Genomic DNA, 22,640 nt, shown 5'->3' with positions numbered 1-22,640 from the left:
CCGACGAATTTCAACTTTTTGCGAAAACCTTCGACAAATTGATACCAGTTGAGATCCTTATAGAACCCAGTATAGAGCTAGTAAGGTAGACACATTGCATTCTTTGTTCTAAAAAATTGATCAAAATTTTGATTTTGTTCTTAACCGGTCGTAAATAATAATAATTTTACATGTGTTTTGCGCATTTTTTTCCTCTTTTCTCAGATAAGAACAAATCCACTGCTGAAGGCACAGAGAGTGTAAGAAATTTACTGTTCCAAAGAATTCATAGTAATCGACATACATATTATAATCGTCCATTAGTAGCGTATACTGTTACATTTACATTAGGTTTGTAAATAGATAGATTGCCACTATTGATCATTTCTACTTCCGAGAGCCGAGAGCTCTGTAGCGGAAGTTTTGTAATCGCCTTTGAATATTCTTTGGGAGATTCTTTAGAAGAGAGAAATTTAGGTATTAAGGAGCGCGGTAGCGCTCCGCCCCGCCAAGTCAAGAAAGTTTGACCGCGTCCAAAATACCCCACAAAAGGTCAACTGAGGGCAGAGATTTTCGGCAAAATTGGACAGACCAGTTCTAGGTCGTAAAGGGTTAACTCCTTTAGAAATCCCAGCACAACTTGGGCTTACATAAGCTCTAGAACTATGAGAGTTAAATCTAATTACATGATATTAGAATATAATAAACTGTCACCCAAGCAAGATGTGACTCGGAAATTATACGTGTATTTACTAGGTCGTAAAGGGTTAACTCCTTTAGAAATCCCAGCACAACTTGGGCTTACATAAGCTCTAGAACTATGAGAGTTAAATCTAATTATATGATATTAGAATATAATAAACTGTCACCCAAGCAAGATGTGACTCGGAAATTATACGTGTATTTCGAGAACAATTAACGTAACACTTCAGATTTGAAATTACATATACACAGTGCCCATAACAACTATTTATTACCAAAACCTGTCGTTCAATGGTTTGGTAATAGGTACGTTCATTGCTGTGATTTCTGGGAAAGACTCTAGAAAACACACTTTTGTCATAAATATAGCCGAGGACAATGGGACATGTGGACGAAGTCTTGAATAAAAGCTGTATTTGTGTTGAATTTTGAGCTTCAAATAGACTCGAAGCTCCTGGGAACAGTCACAAGTCTTGCTCCGAAATTTCAAAGACAACAACCTTATATTTTAAGAAGTACTTACCTACGTAATACCGATGGGACTATTAGAGCTGGACATAAATATAGCCGAGGACAATGGGACATGTGGACGAAGTCTTGAATAAAAGCTGTATTTGTGTTGAATTTTGAGCTTCAAATAGACTCCAAGCTCCTGGGAACAGTCACAAGTCTTGCTCCGAAATTTCGAAGACAACCTAATATTTTAAGAAGTACTTACCTACGTAATACCGATGGAACTATTAGAGCTGGATTTTATTTGAATTTTTTGATACAACCACTGTATTACTAATTCATTTGATAAATGGAACAGAGGAATGACTGAGCGTATGCCCATTTTATACCAAGTCTACCAAGGAACTAAAAATTTCAAACTGAATATTTTCACCCATCTTTTCGTAATTTCCATAGAAAAAGAAACTTCATGTGCCAATAGATAGATTCTAAAGAACAAATTATGTACTTCTGCATATCTACCTTCTACCTACTACCTTACATATATGAGTCTATTAATGCCCAAACCAAGACAGGATATTCAAGTTTCTTCCATCACATGATAGTACTATCAGGGTGGTCACAGTCGGCCATGTACCCTCATTCATAGATCCCTTACTAGTAGTAGACATATGAGTATCTATTATGTATCTACAAAATCCTCACAACATAGAATAAGTACATAATATTAGGCACACATGTAAATCTAAAATACTTCTGTGTATGTATATGTATGTCCATCAAAAGAGGACGGTTTTTGATGTGTTTCCCTTCAACAAGTAACTCAGAACCGCTCTTCGAGGCTTACAAATGGTTCATAGGGGTCTCACTAGTTTTGAAAGGAACAAAAACTGTCATCTCTGGTTGAACTTGGTTTAGTTATTAAAATAATATACAACCCCTGAAAGAGAGAGCCTTCTTCCGCCGCGCCGTCTGATAAAGAAGGACCAACATTGTTAACAAAGATACAACCCTGCTACAAGAATACAACAAGGACTTGCCTGTCTTTGAAGAAACTCCCGGATTTCCTAGGGAAGATAAAAATCTATCTACAAGTAGACTCTAGACTAGTCTAGAAGGTAGGAGAGTAGAATATGAGTATATCCCGCGTTTCTAGTGTCCGGAAGAGGCCACAAGTTTAGCTAACGGTTTGGGTGGTTCTTTCCTTCTTTACAAGGTTTGAAAAGCTTCAGACCTCGATCAGTCAGACTACAAGTAGCAGGCATTAGACTCTAAGAATTTTCAAGCTGCTAACTACCTTTATTTTGGAGCAATGCAGGAGAACTCTTCATTTCCAGATTATTTCGGCACGCTTTTCCTTGGGAAGCACGCAAAGGCTGCAGAGAAATACATTACTGTCAAGGTCAGAAGTTAGTACGTGCAGTGATTTACAGAGGCATGAAAGTTTTATGTTTTAATACCGTAATGGTATCTTTACCCCAATGACATGGAAAATTTACTAGCAAAGTTTTTCTGAACTCTCTTTCGACTTACATTATTTCTAGTTGGGACAGGTGTCTAGTATTTTCCTGAATAAAGTAGTACTCAGGGCTCGGACATGGAGATAGGAATACGATACCAGTTCTAGTGCTCACAAAATTATTCCAACTGAGAGAGGAAATAAAAGGAAATCACGCAAAAAAACTCTACAGAACTAGAATACAAACTGCAACACAAAAAACATACAAAATTATGTTTGAAATTGAGAACAATGATGATCACAATGGGAGAATCGTTCTAAATCCCGAACAAAACAGTAACAATATTCTAGCTTGTACATTTTGAAACAAATAAAATAAATTTCATGCTAGCTCCCCCCTAGTACAGATTGTCCAATTCTGCGCTCTCGATAGATCGGCTTTAAGAACAACCTACAATTGCCAAGTATTGTTTTTTCTCTAATATTTTTGCATTAAAAAAGTTAGTAGTTAATACCTATGTATCTACAATCTACTTACAGAAGTATGCAGAGAGGAGACTTTGATGGTTTGCTCGTTTCGTTAAAATAGGACACCTGCTGATGAAAACTTACCTTGACACCAGGTGGCACCTTGGTCACATACTCCTCTTCATCTTCCAGATTATCATTACTCGCTGAAATGACTGTCTCCAGCGAGGAATTGAATGAAGCACTGGAAGATAAAGTAGAGCAGGGAGCGGGCACTATGGACTCCGTGTTCAAATCCAAGAAGTCCACACAAGATACAAGATCCTCCGCAGATAATGAAAAGTCTTCACTGATTGATAACCGGTCCGTGCAATCCTCAGAGTAGGATAATAGGTCTGCTATTCCGGAATCTTCAGATATTGGCATGAGAGAGTCATCTAACGTATCACTGATGGATCTTACATGGTCGATCTCTGCTGAAGGAGAGGCCAGTTCCAAGTTTGTTGTTACATCTGGAATTGTAGTCCGTGCAATCCTCAGAGTAGGATAATAGGTCTGCTATTCCGGAATCTTCAGATATTGGCATGAGAGAGTCATCTAACGTATCACTGTTGGATCTTACATGGTCGATCTCTGCTGAAGGAGAGGCCAGTTCCAAGTTTGTTGTAACGTGTAAACTTACATCTGGATTTGTGGATTTATTGGTTTTTAGGACATCGCTGTATGACAGCTTGGTCAGAGGTTTGCTTTCTTCAGAGATCTTCACCGCGCTACCTGAGAGATCAGTTTGGTTCAGAGGCACTAGACTTATCTTTGGTATGGACTCGGAACTTGGACTAACTTGTTTATTCTGTACAGAGGAAGGGTTTGACTTAGAAGAACTAGCAGGAGGTACGGCTTGTACTTTGGTATCACATTTATTCGAAGGAACTTTCTTTGTATCAAAACTTCCAGCGTTCAGCTCCCTTTTCAAAGCTGCCAACTGTTCGATGCTCGTCTCTAGTTTGTTTCTATCAATGACGAAACTTTCTTTCGACTTCGTGTGTATTTGGTTTTGAGCACTTAGTGCTGTGTGAGTATGAAACACGTCGGACGGGTAAGACAGTCGGTTTTCACGGATTCGATTATCCAAGGACTTGTAAGTTGCATTATGCCTTTCGAATGTGTTACAGCCTCCGTCCACGGATTTACTTTGCTTTAATTTTCTAGGTATAGTTTGAACTGGAGTTACATTATTTTGAGCTTTCTTTATACTACTGAGAGACTCTTTTGAGTGGGTATCGATTAGACTGCACCTGGAGATGTGCTTTTTAATATCTCGAGAGCTATCTTTGTCCTTTTCAGATTTCTCATTTATAATTTTGGTCTGTTCTTTGGATACGTTATCACTATTTAAATTGGTATCCTCGCGTTTCTCTTGGTATACGTACCAGGAGGATCGGGACCTGGCAATATTGTACTTGGCGGCTGATTCCTCATGAGATACATTTCTGGATACACTATCATTCTGACTAGATTCCTGATCACAGCTTACTGACCCCCTTGAATACAACCCGAAGGAATATGTATGGGCTCAGAGGTGCTTGTTCCTACTCGGACGATCTGAATCCGCCCGGACAAAAAGTTACGGATCCATTGCAGCAGATACCCGGAGACTTTGTCCTCAACCGCAGCTACGAGAGGTTCTTTGATTTTCTTGGACAAATATTTTTTGACTTTCTTGGTACGGCTTAAAGATTTGGACCGTCGGAATTGGCCATGGGAGGAGGCTGCTTCATCTTCTTCTTCATTGTTAGACCAAGCGCCACTTTTACTGGAGTTCTGGCTGTCGTCCTTCTTTTTGTCTGATTTGGACGGGTTGATCTGGAACAAAAAGGGAGGGAAAACATAATAATTTAGAATGAATAATATCGAATGGTGTATTCAACTTCATCTTCTTCTTCATTGTTAGACCAAGCGCCACTTTTACTGGAGTTCTGGCTGTCGTCCTTCTTTTTGTCTGATTTGGACGGGTTAATCTGGAACAAAAAGGGAGGGAAAACATGTTAATTAAGAATGAATAATATCGAATGGTGTATTCAGGTAGCATTGAGTTTTACTGTTTTACAACACCCTAATTCCATAGCCGAAGAAGACACGTCCGGAAGTGTTCTTTCTTCACTTGCTGTTCACCTAGTCTTAATAAAGTCACACTCAAAACGAACTAGCATACAGGACACAGGTATTCTATAAGATCGATCCAGCTGATATTCTAATATGTAATATGTCTATTAAATAGGTACGCCTCCGCTAGTCTTAATAAAGTCACACTCAAAACGAACTAGCATACAGGACACAGGTATTCTATAAGATCGATCCAGCTGATATTCTAATATGTCTATTAAATAGGTACGCCTCCACTTTAACAAAGGATTACTGATGTATATGACTTGTAAGTTTAATGTTTTGATTTCTTTTCTAAAATTATTTTTATCATCTACATCTATATATTTTTTCCGGAAGTGTTCTTTCTTCACTTGCTGTTCACCTAGTCTTAATAAAGTCACACTCAAAACGAACTAGCATACAGGACACAGGTATTCTAAATAGGTACGCCTCCGCTTTAACAAAGGATTACTGACGTATATGACTTGTAAGTTTAATGTTTTGATTTCTTTTCTAAAATTATTTTTATCATCTACATCTATGTATTTTTTCCCCTTGGTTCATTTTTTGCTCGTTTTGTCGTGATAATATTATAATCCATATATTTCGTTATCGTGAACTTTTAATACTTGAATCTTTTTTTCTCTCTCTCTTTTGGACCGAATTTCATTGTTATCTTCTTTCTATTGTTCGATGTTCTTTAAGGTCTTTTCCTTTATTCCTTGACTACAAGCTATTTTTCAATTTTATAATACAACAATGAATTTTATACAAATGAGTATTTTCAACAAGTCATTTTTCAGGCTTTAAGTTAATATCCCCCCCCCCCTTAAAAATTTGAGGTTCATACAATAAAGAACGAGATGAGTCTTATCAATATCCTGGGAGTCTTCTTTATCTATGTGAGTCTCAGCTATCTAATTAATTTGACATTTAAAATATTTTAAAGCAAATATAAATTTAATTAATATAATATTAGCAACACTTTTATTTTCACATTATCGGATATGGAGCTTGGTTATAAAACAATAGGACCCCGGATTATTATTCTCCTTAAAAGTGAAAAGGTCACTAAGGTGAGACATTGGAGAACGAAAGTTTTATAATTATACAGGGTGACCGGAAGTTCGGACACTCATTTTAGAATAATAAGATAAGATTATCTACGATCAATAATTACTGGATAACAATACAAGACTGAGTATGGATTCTTATAATTAATTTATTAAATTTATTATAATTCATGGTTATGTCAAATATAGGTACCTACCTAACATCAGTTTTTCCCGATCTCCAATAACTAGACTCCCAGGTTTCTTACCTTATCACAATTTGTCGCTCCGACTCTGATAGTAATTTAGTCATTGTTTATGAAAGAGCAAAAACAACACCCTGAATAGTATTATGTGAAGAACACTTTCTATTTTCTTTGGAATAGTTTTTACTCGAAAATTTCAAGGTTTCTTACCTTATCACAATTTGTCGCTCCGACTCTGATAGTAATTTAGTCATTGTTTATGAAAGAGCAAAAACAACACCCTGAATACTATTATGTGAAGAACACTTTCTATTTTCTTTATAATAGTTTTTACTCGAAAATTTCAATTTTTTTTCTTTCCTTTTAAGATAACGTATGAGACTTTATCTATACATGGACAGGAGTATGAATAATTAAAACCGAACAAAGTGTAGGCATGATAAAGAGTATCTTTAGCCATATTTAGGACCAACAAAGTTATATTATCCTAGTCCAGTGCAGTTCTAAACATGGTTGTTTGTTATAGATAGTTATACTATATGATATCGTTGGATAATATAACAAAATTTGCGAAACCGTATTTCAAAATGTTATGGCCGACGAATTTCGACTTTTTGCGAAACCCTTCGACAAATTGATACCAGTTGAGGTCCTTATAGAACCCAGTATAGAGCTAGTAAGGTAGACACATTGCATTTTTTGTTCTAAAAAATTGATCAAAATTTTGATTTTGTTCTTAACCGGTCGTAAATAATAATTCCCCATCTGAACATGGGAAAAGGCGAAGAAGAAGAAGAAGAAGAAGAAGAAGAAGAAGAAGAAGAAGAAGAAGAATAATAATAATAATGTGAGCATTATTTTCAAGAGTCTTCGCTCAAGCATGGTACAGTTATCACAGCATTTTATTACTTTCAGTAATAAAAAGTAACAGAAAATAATAATAAAATAATTTTAACCTTCCAAGTACTAAAACCTTTTAATTTTATCATACACAGAGAAGGTTCGTTCTCGGAACGGCTGGCTTTCTACTATCCTGTCTTCCTTCTCCCTTAGCTTTCGAAACGATATACCTATTCCATCTTGCCCCCACTCTCCCTTAAATATTAATGGCATGGCATGTACTGTGATGGGACTTGGTAGACCTGTGCATGAGCCCTACACGCCCTACACTTGAATTTAGACCACGATACGCCACTGAAGAAGAAGATGATGTTTTTTATTTATTTTTATCTATTATCTACTGATCACCAATGGCACTTGGTACCATTTCTCTCAAATTCTTTGTGGTAAAGCAGAGTTTTTTCAGAACTTTTATTTCAACAATCTTTTTCCACTGGTAATGTCGCCACTGGTCGCTTCTCAGTTGAGAGATGATTGTATTAGGTGGGTGCATAATGCACTGCATTACCTACTTGAAAATTACAAGGGGCAAGGGGTTTTCCATGACTTCCCCATATTAACTTCTTCCTTGTAATCCACAACACCCATCCATCTAGACCTAAAAGGTACACCTGATCAGGTCCGCCTATTGGGTCTACCTGCTAGAATGTACTCATCAGGTGTACATGTCAGGTCTACCTGATAGTGAGTGGCTGACCCTAGGAATGGGGGCACTGTCACATTGTGTGTATCCTTTGTCTTCTTGCCCAGATGCTGACTCAAAATTGATTAAAATTATCACAACCAAACCAGGGAATCCTCTAAGTAGATGATTTAAGGTCAATTTCTGGAAAGAACAAGGGGTTTTATTGCTGAATTTGCAACTTTGCCACAAGCATAATCCTTTTCATACTGTTTGAACCAATACAAGTAAGCAAGTACCCAGTACATACCTATTCGCACTCCGTAGGGAAATTATAATAGTGGCCCTACCCTGGCCCACCTTTGAGTATTTAGTACATACGCGGGCAAAGCTGAACAAAGGGAATGTATGTACTTAGGTAGGTATGACCATGATGGTTAATGGTTATGTACCCACATGAGCGACTTTGGCAGCATACTGAGTTGAGCATCTCGAACTTTTTTGAGCTTTTTCAATTGTTTAGCCCTAAATAGTGCAACTTTGGTCCTGAATAACAGCCAAACCGTACATTTCTGGAAACCCGTCCCAAGCATATTTTGCTCTACATAATTTATCACATCCCTGCAAATTTTCAGGAAATTCTAACTGTTTTTGTGATACATACTTTACATCTACATAATTATGTATGAGAATGATAGTCGTGTACCTCCTACCTACCCCGATATAAGATGAATTATCTATATTATGGTCACTTCGTATCCTGTAAGAGTATAAATAAAAGGACATCAATAAAAGGACATAAAAAAATAGAAAGTAAAAATCTATGCCTAGGTACTTGAAAAGTATAGTAATATTGCTGTGTTCCAAACACACAGATCAAAAGTAGAGCCTGAATAAAACACAGTAGGCACAGGGCCCAGTACAGAAGACAACTTAACATTTAATACTTGGAAATATCGTGCTACTTCTGTGTGTGCTGAGGTCAATGTGATTCACAGAAATGTCATGGAAATTGATTTCCCATCCCACATAAGTAAGCACTTAGATAGACCAAGATAATCCCCAGGTTGTCAGTCGTCTCAGGTCTCAGAATAGAGAGTGTGGATTACACACTTCAGCTTGCATTGTTCCAAGTTGCATTGTCTAGCTCTAGGTTCTAAATGAAACGATTCACTAATCTTCCAGATCACCTTGTTCTTTGCTACATTGTGTCTTAATAACACAAACCAGTAGATATTTACCTATCTGGTTTCTGGTTACCTTGTGAGTAATACATCACGTGTGGTCATGCAGTCACGCTTCATATCCTACTTACTGATTGGACTAGAAATTTGAAACCAACCTTTGAGAAGCGTTTTATAAGCCCTCATTCAAGGCGAGTTGGAAGCTAGAGAGTACGATTGGTACGTTTTTTACGAGGAAAAAGATAGATAGGTATCTAAGTAGTATTTACCTACCAATATTTCCTAGTATTTACTACTACTTAGGTACTATGATGTAAAAAAAAAAAAAAAATCTGGTGTGAACATCACACGACTTTCCTTATTTTGTCTAAATGGACTCCAAGATATTTGATGGAATTTTCTTTTTTTACAATTAAACAGTTACATGCCGTATTGTTCATTTTATCATCTATGCATTTATTTTCATGTATTTTTATTTTATCGTCAAATATTGGTCTAAATCTTGTCATCATGGGATTTTCAAATACAATGGAGATTGTTTTTTCTTTATTTATAAATATATCTTTTTGATTCAACCATATTATTATTCTATTTAGATCTTCTTGAATATTATTCTTTGCTATATTAATATCTTCATTAATATAATATAACAAAGTATCATCTGCATATTGTAAGATGTTCGTTTTTAAACCAATATCATGGATGTCATTAACATATAGATTGAATAGAATCGGGGATATTACAGCTCCTTGTATCAGTCCACAATTTATATCAATTTGATTACTATAATTTGTTCCGACCTTCACTAGTTGTTTTCTTTCATGAAAGAAATCTTCAAATAATTTTTTGGTGGCATCTTCTAATCCTACTATATTTAGTATGTCAATCATTTTTTTATGGCAAATGGTATCATACGCCCTTTAGTGATCGAGTGAAACTTTGGATTTAGGCTCTAGGGACCTCAAAACGTGTTTTAGCACTAAAAACTGACCATCGAAAATTTGACCCGATTACTACTTTCCTTCCTATAGGATAAGGAAAGTAAAAGGGATGCACACAAGTACCTAAACCTAAAATACTTCCCTTCCCATTAGACTTCACAATAGAGCCTTGATGATTATTATCTAAATAGATAGTAAGTATATTACTTAATCTTTGTACATACCTATTACCTATCTCATTATTTTGCCCACCTGGAAAAGTTGACTCGGTAGAGAATTGAAACTGGAGATACAATTAGTTATTGATAGTTCACCCGATTCATTTATCATCTGGCAGGGAATTTATTTTTAGAAGCTCGATGTCCTAAACAGGACTGGTTAGATTGAATGACACCCTCACCTTCCTGAGGTCTGACTTATTAGACTATGGACTCTCCCCACTAGCGCCATAGATATACTTAGCATGGCCACATAGCTTGGATCTACTTAGCATGAATATTGACTACAGGGTGGACTCTTGATGCAAAGATAGTTTAAGAAGGGTTAGGGGGGGAGATCTTCTGTTAAGCCCGTTCAGGTTCACACTCACCTTTTTTCCGGTTGTCCGGTGACTCTAGACTTTCAGTGAGAGAAAGATGACTGATAACATATGGATCCAACAAGCGGGAAAAACGACGAGTGTAAACGGGCTATTAAGGTGTGTCCACCTGTCCACACATAGTCGACCGGCCGTTGATCGACATCGTCTGAACCGTCCACTCTGCCTCGATAACATAGATCCACATCGTCGTTCGACGGCCGGTCGACTATGTTTATACACACCTTTATAGTTTTGGCAAACTATTTTTGCATCAAAAAGATAAAAAGACGAGCGGCGGGTTTTGAAAGAAACTCGGGACCTTTTCTCTAATCAACTCTAATGCAATGATAGTAGGTACGTTGAATGTACCAGTTTCCAATGGATCATCGAAGTTAAGTGACGTTTGGCGTGGTTGGTATCCGGATAGGTGACCATGTGGACATTTCAAATTTCTTTTGACGATTGATAAGTTAAACCCTGTATGTATTGTATTGGCTGAATCGGTATGCTTGCCACCTTACTACTCTTCTTTGTAATTAGCATACCTCTTAGTATTTGGATTCGCTATTATGTATTTGGGTGTCCTGCTACGGGCTATGGCTGTTTGAGATTTGCTCTAATGTTTGGGTTCGGTTCTTTAGTCTCGATGTCCACCTACAATGAGAAGTAGTTTGACTTGTTTGTTTTCTCGGTTAGTCACTCGACTTACTATGTGGCGAATTAGTTTGATGTGGAGAATCAGCCGAGGTGTAACCATTCATTAACAGCGAAGTTATGCGAAATGTTTGGCGATGGCTCGTCAGTAAAAAGCTGTAGTCGATGGTCGTCGCTCCACAATGTCCATCACATCGATCAACGGCCATCGAGTGTGTGTGGACACAGATTTATACTCATGGGTAGAACTAAGAAGGGAAAACTCCCATAAATGGGATTTTTCCGATATTACTCAATTTTCTATTTTAAAATACCTAAGTAAGTAAGTACCTAGGTACCTACTTCTCACCTCTCGTCCATCTTTTCACGGGCTAAGTAAGACCTTGGCAATGCTTTCCCTGGGCTGTGGCTTTTTTTTGGTCAATTAACATGGTACGTTTACCAACTTGGAAGTTATAATTCATAAGACTAAGACTGAATTTAATTACTTGAATTAAATTGAAGTATTAAACTCATTAGGTAGTACTTAGATCTTAGATATTTCCTATTGTTCACGAAAAGTAGCGACCATTAGGTACCTACTGAGGTATGAAAGTTAACGGACCAAGATCCTGTTTCAGTTACAGTAGCTACTGGCCAGGTAGACTAAAATATACCTACTTACGTAAGTACCTACCTATTTCATATGTGTGGAGTTACTGTAAAATTATGAAATAGTCCTAGGTGCTAAGTTAAGGTGTTAATTAAGATGGGCCTATCCAGATAATGGAGTTACTACTATGCACTTATAATTGGGGCTAATTATCGAATTAAAAGATTAAGTTCATTGTCCCTTGCATGATATTTAAGAATTGAAGGTAGATGTTGGTGAGGAGGTGAGGTCAGTTATTAGCACACTAGTGATAGGACAGAGTGTAAACATGGGTAATTTAAGAGGGAGGTATGTAAATTTATAGTATATACTTACTTAGATAGGTGTTTGTAGGTATTTATTAGGAGGGTCAGTTTTTAGTGTGGAGGGCAATAAACCATCGTGACATCCAAGGGTTGGAAACTCGTCTCTAGCTACTTTAGTGCCATTACATTGTAGTGCATTAAGGAATAGAAGAATAGAAAGAAGTTCAAAGGGAATCTAGACAAATGAAGAAATAACTGAGGAATACAATGACAATAAATTGATAGATAATAGGTACTTCGTATTGACAATAGATATCTACTGAGCCTTTGGGTTTGTGCAGCGAGTGTGTTCAATAAATAAGATTAGGAGATAGGGTGGTTGTGTACATGAAAAAACATAACATGGGCGGATTTATGGCCTTTGGTAGAAATGTGTAATAGGTTGTTACACTGTTACACACATGGGTTGCGAATGAAGGGGTTTTTGAAGCGTGTGATAAGGTGGACAACAACTATCATTATGTACGAGTACCTATGTGTGCTATTACATTATAGTGCATGATGGACTAAGGAACTTGGGTCAGCCACTGACGCTGCCGCTCAGACCGCGGTCTGACTGACCTAGGTTTCAAACTGTTCCGCCACACATGTTCCGACTCTCTAGGTCTGCCAGACGGTCTGACCATGAGCAGCGGGAAAATGTCAGTCACTTTCGCAGAATTCCTATACATATCTCCTAATCCAAAGTCAGCATTTTACACAAAGAGTAAGTAAGCTTTGTGTAACAATGGTAGGCAGTGAACGTAGGTACTTAATGATAATATTTAATTTACATTGTCATGTTGTATTGTTTTGTTGTCACTATAGTTATGATTGCTCTCATTGTTATGTTATTTGAACTACATAAATATTTACTTGTTGGGCAGATATTAATATACTGTATACGTACATATACCTAGCTATTGATCTGTATATATACTTAAGTAGGTATTCGTTTCTAGGAACAAACTAGGTACTTAGGCACCTCTAATAGTCACCCTGGGATCTAGATAAAATACTAAGTATTACACTAATGGAGCACGAGCTATGTATTAAAATACGTACCCAACTATGTTGTAGGTACCCAACCTACTTATGTTTTTGCATAAGTTGTTATTCATGGGGAGAGTCGTGGTACTTGTGGTAAAACTAAGGGTAGGAGACTTTTGTTCTAATCCTAAGTTATTACAACCATGTAATTAAGGCGTTTTTAAGGTCAGGGAAACTTCAGAAGACCAACCGCACTCCATAGGGAAATTATAATAGTGGCCCTACCCTGGCCCACCTTTGAGTATTTAGTACATTCGCGGGCAAAGCTGAACAAAGGGCATGTAGGTATGACCATGATGGTTAATGGTTATTTACCCACATGAGCGACTTTGGCAGCACACTCGAACTTTTTTGTGCTTTTTCAATTGTTTAGCCCTAAATAGTGCAACTTTGGCCCTGAATAACAGCCAAACCGTACATTTCTGGAAACCCGCCCCAAGCATATTTTGCTCTAAGTACATAATTTATCACATCCCTGCAAATTTTCAGGAAATTTGGAATTGAAACTGGAGATACAATTAGTTATTGATAGTTCACCCGATTCATTTATCATCTGGCAGGGAATTTATTTTTAGAAGCTCGATGTCCTAAACAGGACTGGTTAGATTGAATGACACCCTCACCTTCCTGAGGTCTGACTTATTAGACTATGGACTCTCCCCACTAGCGCCATAGATATACTTAGCATGGCCACATAGCTTGGATCTACTTAGCATGAATATTGACTACAGGGTGGACTCTTGATGCAAAGATAGTTTAAGAAGGGTTAGGGGGGGAGATCTTCTGTTAAGCCCGTTCAGGTTCACACTCACCTTTTTTCCGGTTGTCCGGTGACTCTAGACTTTCAGTGAGAGAAAGATGACTGATAACATATGGATCCAACAAGCGGGAAAAACGACGAGTGTAAACGGGCTATTAAGGTGTGTCCACCTGTCCACACATAGTCGACCGGCCGTTGATCGACATCGTCTGAACCGTCCACTCTGCCTCGATAACATAGATCCACATCGTCGTTCGACGGCCGGTCGACTATGTTTATACACACCTTTATAGTTTTGGCAAACTATTTTTGCATCAAAAAGATAAAAAGACGAGCGGCGGGTTTTGAAAGAAACTCGGGACCTTTTCTCTAATCAACTCTAATGCAATGATAGTAGGTACGTTGAATGTACCAGTTTCCAATGGATCATCGAAGTTAAGTGACGTTTGGCGTGGTTGGTATCCGGATAGGTGACCATGTGGACATTTCAAATTTCTTTTGACGATTGATAAGTTAAACCCTGTATGTATTGTATTGGCTGAATCGGTATTCTTGCCACCTTACTACTCTTCTTTGTAATTAGCATACCTCTTAGTGTAACCAACTCTAATGCAATGATAGTAGGTACGTTGAATGTACCAGTTTCCAATGGATCATCGAAGTTAAGTGACGTTTGGCGTGGTTGATATCCGGATAGGTGACCATGTGGACATTTCAAATTTCTTTTGACGATTGATAAGTTGAACCCTGTATGTATTGTATTGGCTGAATCGGTATTCTTGCCACCTTACTACTCTTCTTCGTAATTAGCATACCTCTTAGTATTTGGATTCGCTATTATGTATTTGGGTGTCCTGCTTCGGGCTATGGCTGTTTGAGATTTGCTCTAATGTTTGGGTTCGGTTCTTTAGTCTCGATGTCCACCTACAATGAGAAGTAGTTTGACTTGTTTGTTTTCTCGGTTAGTCACTCGACTTACTATGTGGCGAATTAGTTTGATGTGGAGAATCAGCCGAGGTGTAACCATTCATTAACAGCGAAGTTATGCGAAATGTTTGGCGATGGCTCGTCAGTAAAAAGCTGTAGTCGATGGTCGTCGCTCCACAATGTCCATCACATCGATCAACGGCCATCGAGTGTGTGTGGACACAGATTTATACTCATGGGTAGAACTAAGAAGGGAAAACTCCCATAAATGGGATTTTTCCGATATTACTCAATTTTCTATTTTAAAATACCTAAGTAAGTAAGTACCTAGGTACCTACTTCTCACCTCTCGTCCATCTTTTCACGGGCTAAGTAAGACCTTGGCAATGCTTTCCCTGGGCTGTGGCTTTTTTTTGGTCAATTAACATGGTACGTTTACCAACTTGGAAGTTATAATTCATAAGACTAAGACTGAATTTAATTACTTGAATTAAATTGAAGTATTAAACTCATTAGGTAGTACTTAGATCTTAGATATTTCCTATTGTTCACGAAAAGTAGCGACCATTAGGTACCTACTGAGGTATGAAAGTTAACGGACCAAGATCCTGTTTCAGTTACAGTAGCTACTGGCCAGGTAGACTAAAATATACCTACTTACGTAAGTACCTACCTATTTCATATGTATATACCTAAGTATGGAGCTACTGTAAAATTATGAAATAGTTACTCCTAGGTGCTATGCTAAGTTAGGTGTTAATTAAGATGGGCCTATCTAGATAATGGAGTTACTAAGTACTATGCACTTATAATTGGGGCTAATTATCGAATTAAAAGATTAAGTTCATTGTCCCTTGCATGATATTTAAGAATTGAATGTAGATGTTGGTGAGGTCAGTTATTAGCACACTAATGATAGGACAGAGTGTAAACATGGGTAATTTAGGAGGGAGGTATGTAAATCTATACTAGATAGGTATTTATTTATATTAGGAGGGTCAGTTTTTAGTGTGGAGGGCAATGAACCATCGTGACTTCCAAGGGTTGGAAACATGGTAACTCGTCCCTAGCTTCTTTAGTGCCATTACATTGGAGTGCATTAAGGCTACTTTAGTGCTATTAAATTATAGTGCATGATGGACTATGGAACTTGGGTCAGCCACTGACGATGCCGCTCAGACCGCGGTCTGACTGACCTAGGTTTCTTACTGTTCCGCCACACTCATTCCGACTCTCTAGGTCTGCCAGACGGTCTGACCACGAGCAGCGGGAAAATGTCAGTCACTTTCGCAGAATTCCTATAAGTACCCTATACATATCTCCGAATCCAACCAAAGTCAGCATTTTACACAAAGAGTAAGCTTTGTGTAACAATGGTAGGCAGTCAACGTAGGTACTTAATGATAATATTTAATTTACATTGTCATGTTGTATTGTTTTGTTGTCACTATAGTTATTATTGCTCTCATTGTTATGTTATTTGAACTACATAAATATTTACTTGTTGGGCAGATATTAATATACTGTACACGTACATATACCTAGCTATTGATCTGTATATATAAGTATTCGTTTCTAGGAACAAACTAGGTACTTAGGCACCTCTAATAGTCACCCTGGGTTCTAGATAAAATACTAAGTATTACACTAATAGAGCACGAGCTATGTATTAAAATACCTACCCAACTATGTTGTAGGTACCCAACCTACTTATGTTTTTGCATAAGTTGTTATTCATGGGGAGAGTCGTGGTACTTGTGGTAAAACTAAGGGTAGGAGACTTTTGTTCTAATCCTAAGTTATTACAACCATGTAATTAAGGCGTTTTTAAGGTCAGGGAAACTTCAGAAGACCAACCGCACTCCGTAGGGAAATTATAATAGTGGCCCTACCCTGGCCCACCTTTGAGTATTTAGTACATACGCGGGCAAAGCTGAACAAAGGGCATGTATGTACTTAGGTAGGTATGACCATGATGGTTAATGGTTATTTACCCACATGAGCGACTTTGGCAGCATACTGCGTTGAGCATCTCGAACTTTTTTGAGCTTTTTCAATTGTTTAGCCCTAAATAGTGCAACTTTGGCCCTGAATAACAGCCGAACCGTACATTTCTGGAAACCCGCCCCAAGCATATTTTGATCTACATAATTTATCACATCCCTGCAAATTTTCAGGAAATTCGAACTGTTTTTGTGGTACATACTTTACATCTACATAATTATGTATGAGAATGATAGTCGTGTACTTCCTACCTACCAAGTACCGGATAGGTGACCATGTGGACATTTCAAATTTCTTTTGACGATTGATAAGTTAAACCCTGTATGTATTGTATTGGCTGAATCGGTATGCTTGCCACCTTACTACTCTTCTTTGTAATTAGCATACCTCTTAGTATTTGGATTCGCTATTATGTATTTGGGTGTCCTGCTACGGGCTATGGCTGTTTGAGATTTGCTCTAATGTTTGGGTTCGGTTCTTTAGTTTCGATGTCCACCTACAATGAGAAATAGTTTGGCGTGTTTGTTTTCTCGGTTAGTCACTCGACTTAAGTACTATGTGGCGAATTAGTTTGATGTGGAGAATCAGCCGAGGTGTAACCATTCATTAGCAGCGAAGTTATGCGAAATGTTTGGCGATGGCTCGTCATTAAAAAGCTGTAGTCGATGGTAGTCGCTCCACAATGTCCATCACATCGATCGACGGCCATCGAGTGTGTGTGGACACAGATTTATACTCATGGGTAGAACTAAGAAGGGAAAACTCCCATAAATGGGATCTTTCCGATATTGCTCAATTTTCTATTACAAAATACCTAAGTAAGTAAGTACCTAGGTACCTACTTCTCACCTCTCGTCCATCTTGCCACGGGCTAAGTAAGACCTTGGCAATGCTTTCCCTGGGCTGTGGCTTTTTTTTTGTTGCTCAATTAACATGGTACGCTTACCAACTTGGAAGTTATAATTCATAAGATTAAGACTGAATTTAATTACTTACTTAAATTAAATTAAAGTATTAAACTCATTAAGTGGTACTTAGATCTTAGATATTTCCTATTTTTCACGAAAAGTAGCGACCATTAGGTACCTACTGAGGTATGAAGTTAACGGACCAAGATCCTGTTTCAGTTACAGTAGCTACTGGCCAGGTAGACTAAAATATACCTACTTACGTAAGTACCTACCTATTTTATATGTATATACCTAATTACCTAAGTATGGAGTTACTGTAAAATTATGAAATAGTTACTCCTAGGTGCTAAGTTAAGGTGTTAATTAAGATGGGCCTATCCAGATAATGGAGTTACTTCTATGCACTTAAGTATAATTGGGGCTAATTATCGAATTAAAAGATCAAGTTCATTGTCCCTTGCATGATATTTAAGAATTGAAGGTAGATGTTGGTGAGGTCAGTTATTAGCACACTAATGATAGGACAGAGAGTAAACATGGGTAATTTAGGAGGGAGGTATGTAAATCTATACTAGATAGGTATTTATTTATATTAGGAGGGTCAGTTTTTAGTGTGGAGGGCAATGAACCATCGTGACTTCCAAGGGTTGGAAACATGGTAACTCGTCCCTAGCTTCTTTAGTGCCATTACATTGGAGTGCATTAAGGCTACTTTAGTGCTATTAAATTATAGTGCATGATGGACTATGGAACTTGGGTCAGCCACTGACGATGCCGCTCAGACCGCGGTCTGACTGACCTAGGTTTCTTACTGTTCCGCCACACTCGTTCCGACTCTCTAGGTCTGCCAGACGGTCTGACCATGAGCAGCGGGAAAATTTCAGTCACTTTCGCAGAATTCCTATACATATCTCCGAATCCAAAGTCAGCATTTTACACAAAGAGTAAGCTTTGTGTAACAATGGTAGGCAGTGAACGTAGGTACTTAATGATAATATTTAATTTACATTGTCATGTTGTATTGTTTGTTTTCACTATAGTTATTATTGCTCTCATTGTTATGTTATTTGAACTACATAAATATTTACTTGTTGGGCAGATATTAATAGGTATACTGTACACGTACATATACCTAGCTATTGATCTGTAAGTATATATAAGTATTCGTTTCTAGGAATAAACTAGGTAGTAGGTACTTAGGCACCTCTAATAGTCACCCTGGGTTCTAGATAAAATACTAAGTATAGTATTACACTAATAGAGCACGAGCTATGTATTAAAATACCTACCCAACTATGTTGTAGGTACCCAACCTACTTATGTTTTTGCATAAGTTGTTATTCATGAGGAGAGTCGTGGTACTTGTGGCTCAAGTTCATTGTCCCTTGCATGATATTTAAGAATTGAAGGTAGATGTTGGTGAGGTCAGTTATTAGCACACTAATGATAGGACAGAGAGTAAACATGGGTAATTTAGGAGGGAGGTATGTAAATCTATACTAGATAGGTATTTATTTATATTAGGAGGGTCAGTTTTTAGTGTGGAGGGCAATGAACCATCGTGACTTCCAAGGGTTGGAAACATGGTAACTCGTCCCTAGCTTCTTTAGTGCCATTACATTGGAGTGCATTAAGGCTACTTTAGTGCTATTAAATTATAGTGCATGATGGACTATGGAACTTGGGTCAGCCACTGACGATGCCGCTCAGACCGCGGTCTGACTGACCTAGGTTTCTTACTGTTCCGCCACACTCATTCCGACTCTCTAGGTCTGCCAGACGGTCTGACCACGAGCAGCGGGAAAATGTCAGTCACTTTCGCAGAATTCCTATAAGTACCCTATACATATCTCCGAATCCAACCAAAGTCAGCATTTTACACAAAGAGTAAGCTTTGTGTAACAATGGTAGGCAGTCAACGTAGGTACTTAATGATAATATTTAATTTACATTGTCATGTTGTATTGTTTTGTTGTCACTATAGTTATTATTGCTCTCATTGTTATGTTATTTGAACTACATAAATATTTACTTGTTGGGCAGATATTAATATAATGTATACGTACATATACCTAGCTATTGATCTGCATATATAAGTATTCGTTTCTAGGAACAAACTAGGTACTTAGGCACCTCTAATAGTCACCCTGGGTTCTAGATAAAATACTAAGTATTACACTAATAGAGCACGAGCTATGTATTAAAATACCTACCCAACTATGTTGTAGGTACCTGGAGCACGAGCTATGTATTAAAATACCTACCCAACTATGTTGTAGGTACCCAACCTACTTATGTTTTTGCATAAGTTGTTATTCATGGGTAGAGTCGTGGTACTTGTGGTAAAACTAAGGGTAGGAGACTTTTGTTCTAATCCTAAGTTATTACAACCATGTAATTAAGGCGTTTTTAAGGTCAGGGAAACTTCAGAAGACCAACCGCACTCCGTAGGGAAATTATAATAGTGGCCCTACCCTGGCCCACCTTTGAGTATTTAGTACATTCGCGGGCAAAGCTGACCAAAGGGCATATGTATAATTGTGTGCCTACCTATCAAACTTCTGTCGATGCTATAGTGTAGTTACTTATAACTTAAAATACATACTCATGAAAATGATAGTTGTGTACTTCCTACCTACCAAGTATCTATCGGTGCTGTACGTCGTTAGGTAGGTAGGTAGCTACCTACCTACAATGATAATTGATCACCCCATTCGCGGCCTCAGAACAAACTCTATTACTCAATATGAAAATCGAGTACACCAAGGTTTCTGTACGATGTAGTTGACAATTCGGATGCAAATATTTATCCATCCATAGACAATACCATGTGATGCAAATCTATTGGATAGACTAAACTACAGGGTGGTTTAGGTTACCGACCCCGGAGATTCGTACAAGATTCCTCTATGGTTAACCCATCTTTTGGGGTTGTTTGCCCCTATACCTAAGCCTCTGACTGGGCGTAGCGGGCGTAGCCACACTTGAACATATTGAACATATCGATAGATAGATATAACAGTTACAGCCTACTTACCTCTGATTTGATGAATCTTTGCTAAAGTTTCTTTGGTAGGCACTTACTTACTGTTTAGGTAGAATCGAAAAGAATATACCTACCTTGTTTATCCTGCTTCGTTTGGACTGAAATGTCCCTTTACCCTGCAGTCTGTAGGTGCTCTGAGACACTCTAGTTCTAGGTACTACACAGATTGAAACACTCTGTACATCAATGAAATACTAGCTAAGTACCTAGATGCCCATGTTGTCTGTGTATAAGTCGAATCTTTGCTAAAGTTTCTTTGGTAGGCACTTACTGTTTAGGTAGAATCGAAAAGAATATACCTACCTTGTTTATCCTGCTTCGTTTGAACTGAAATGTTCCCCGTAACTTATGAAGTGAGGACATGCGATATATCAGACCCCACCCACCACCGTCATCAAATGTATAGAGAACATTGAAATAAATTGATTTGAACCCCCAAATTCCCAGAAATTGCGGGTTCCCGGACCTTGAGGTTTCATCTACTAACCGTCGGAAAAGTGGTTTGAACAAAAAGTCCAGAATAAATACCTAACTAAATTAACCCTTATAAGTTGGGTTTTTCCGTCTTTATTGGTTCAGTTTTATCACATTGTGTAGAATAAAAGTGTCCAAGTCCTCTTTTCCATTAATCTACATAGTTTGTATGAAATCATACAAACGTAATAATATTGTGCAAACAATATGAGCAAGTCGGACATTAGGTTTACCAACACAACCGGTCGGAGAGAGGGTAACTAACTACTTGAACGATGAGCATTCGGAAACCATTAGTCATTCAATTGACAGACCTAATAGAGACGTAAAGACGTCCGTTATTGATTGACCATTAAGTTCCACAGTAATAGGTAGTAATCTACAGTATTTTTCCTCAATTACGAATTCCTTTATGGTTATGGGGAACGAATAGGATCGATAGATAGATATAACAGTTACAGATGACTTTGGAATTAAGCTGAAGTGAATGGTTTCCCCACCTACTTACCTCTGATTTGATGATGATGAATCTTTGCTAAAGTTTCTTTGGTAGGCACTTACTGTTTGGGTAGAATCGAAAAGAATATACCTACCTTGTCTATCCTGCTTCGTTTGGACTGAAATGTCCCTTTACCCTGCAGTCTGTAGGTGCTCTGAGACACTCTAGTTCTAGGTAGTACACAGATTGAAACACTCTGTACATCAATGAAATACTAGATAAGTACCTAGATGCCCATGTTGTCTGTGTGTAAGTTGTACCCTGTCGGATATTGGTGTAAATGTGTATTGCAGACGATGTTATCGATATCGATAGAATGTATGTGGATGCCAGAGCTATAGGACGATGATTATGTAAATTGACGTAATTTATTGTCTGTACACGGATGATAGTTCCGTTCATGTTGAGCATTGTTGCTAGATTACTCATCCGGACTTACTCATTGCCGGTTTTAAATGAAGTTTTAGCTGTTTTTAGTATACTTGTGTACTTTGGGATGTAAGTATTTACTTGGCCTGTCACACACGTTACGATCCCCGGACAGGCTTGACTTACGCATGGCAAATTCTTTTTAGTAGTTATGTACTTTGAGTTGTAAGTACTCACTTACTAGGGCCTGTCACACACGTTGTGGTCCTAGGAGAGGCTTAGCTTACGCAATACAAACCCCCTCTACGGCCGTGGCCCT

At 37.9% G+C, this 22,640-nt stretch overlaps 1 protein-coding gene across 1 annotated transcript in view; it reads right to left on the bottom strand.

Annotated features, from left to right (window-relative positions):
• Positions 1-22,640, bottom strand: part of LOC113466223 (dentin sialophosphoprotein-like) — a 205,872-nt gene that overhangs the window by 171,900 nt on the left and 11,332 nt on the right. The window contains exons 3-6 of the mRNA XM_026821428.1: positions 4,990-5,079; positions 4,690-4,924; positions 3,693-4,594; positions 3,206-3,532 (exon numbers count right to left, since the gene is read on the bottom strand). Of these exons, the coding sequence (XP_026677229.1) occupies positions 3,206-3,532; positions 3,693-4,594; positions 4,690-4,924; positions 4,990-5,079 (1,554 nt within the window). The remainder of the gene's footprint in view (positions 1-3,205; positions 3,533-3,692; positions 4,595-4,689; positions 4,925-4,989; positions 5,080-22,640) is intronic.

This window comes from Diaphorina citri, unplaced genomic scaffold (genome assembly GCF_000475195.1).
Source record: "Diaphorina citri unplaced genomic scaffold, Diaci psyllid genome assembly version 1.1 scaffold230, whole genome shotgun sequence".
Lineage (NCBI taxonomy): Eukaryota > Metazoa > Arthropoda > Insecta > Hemiptera > Psyllidae > Diaphorina > Diaphorina citri.
The sequence above is the reverse complement of the archived record's forward strand: the minus strand, read 5'-3'. Positions and strand labels throughout refer to the sequence as shown.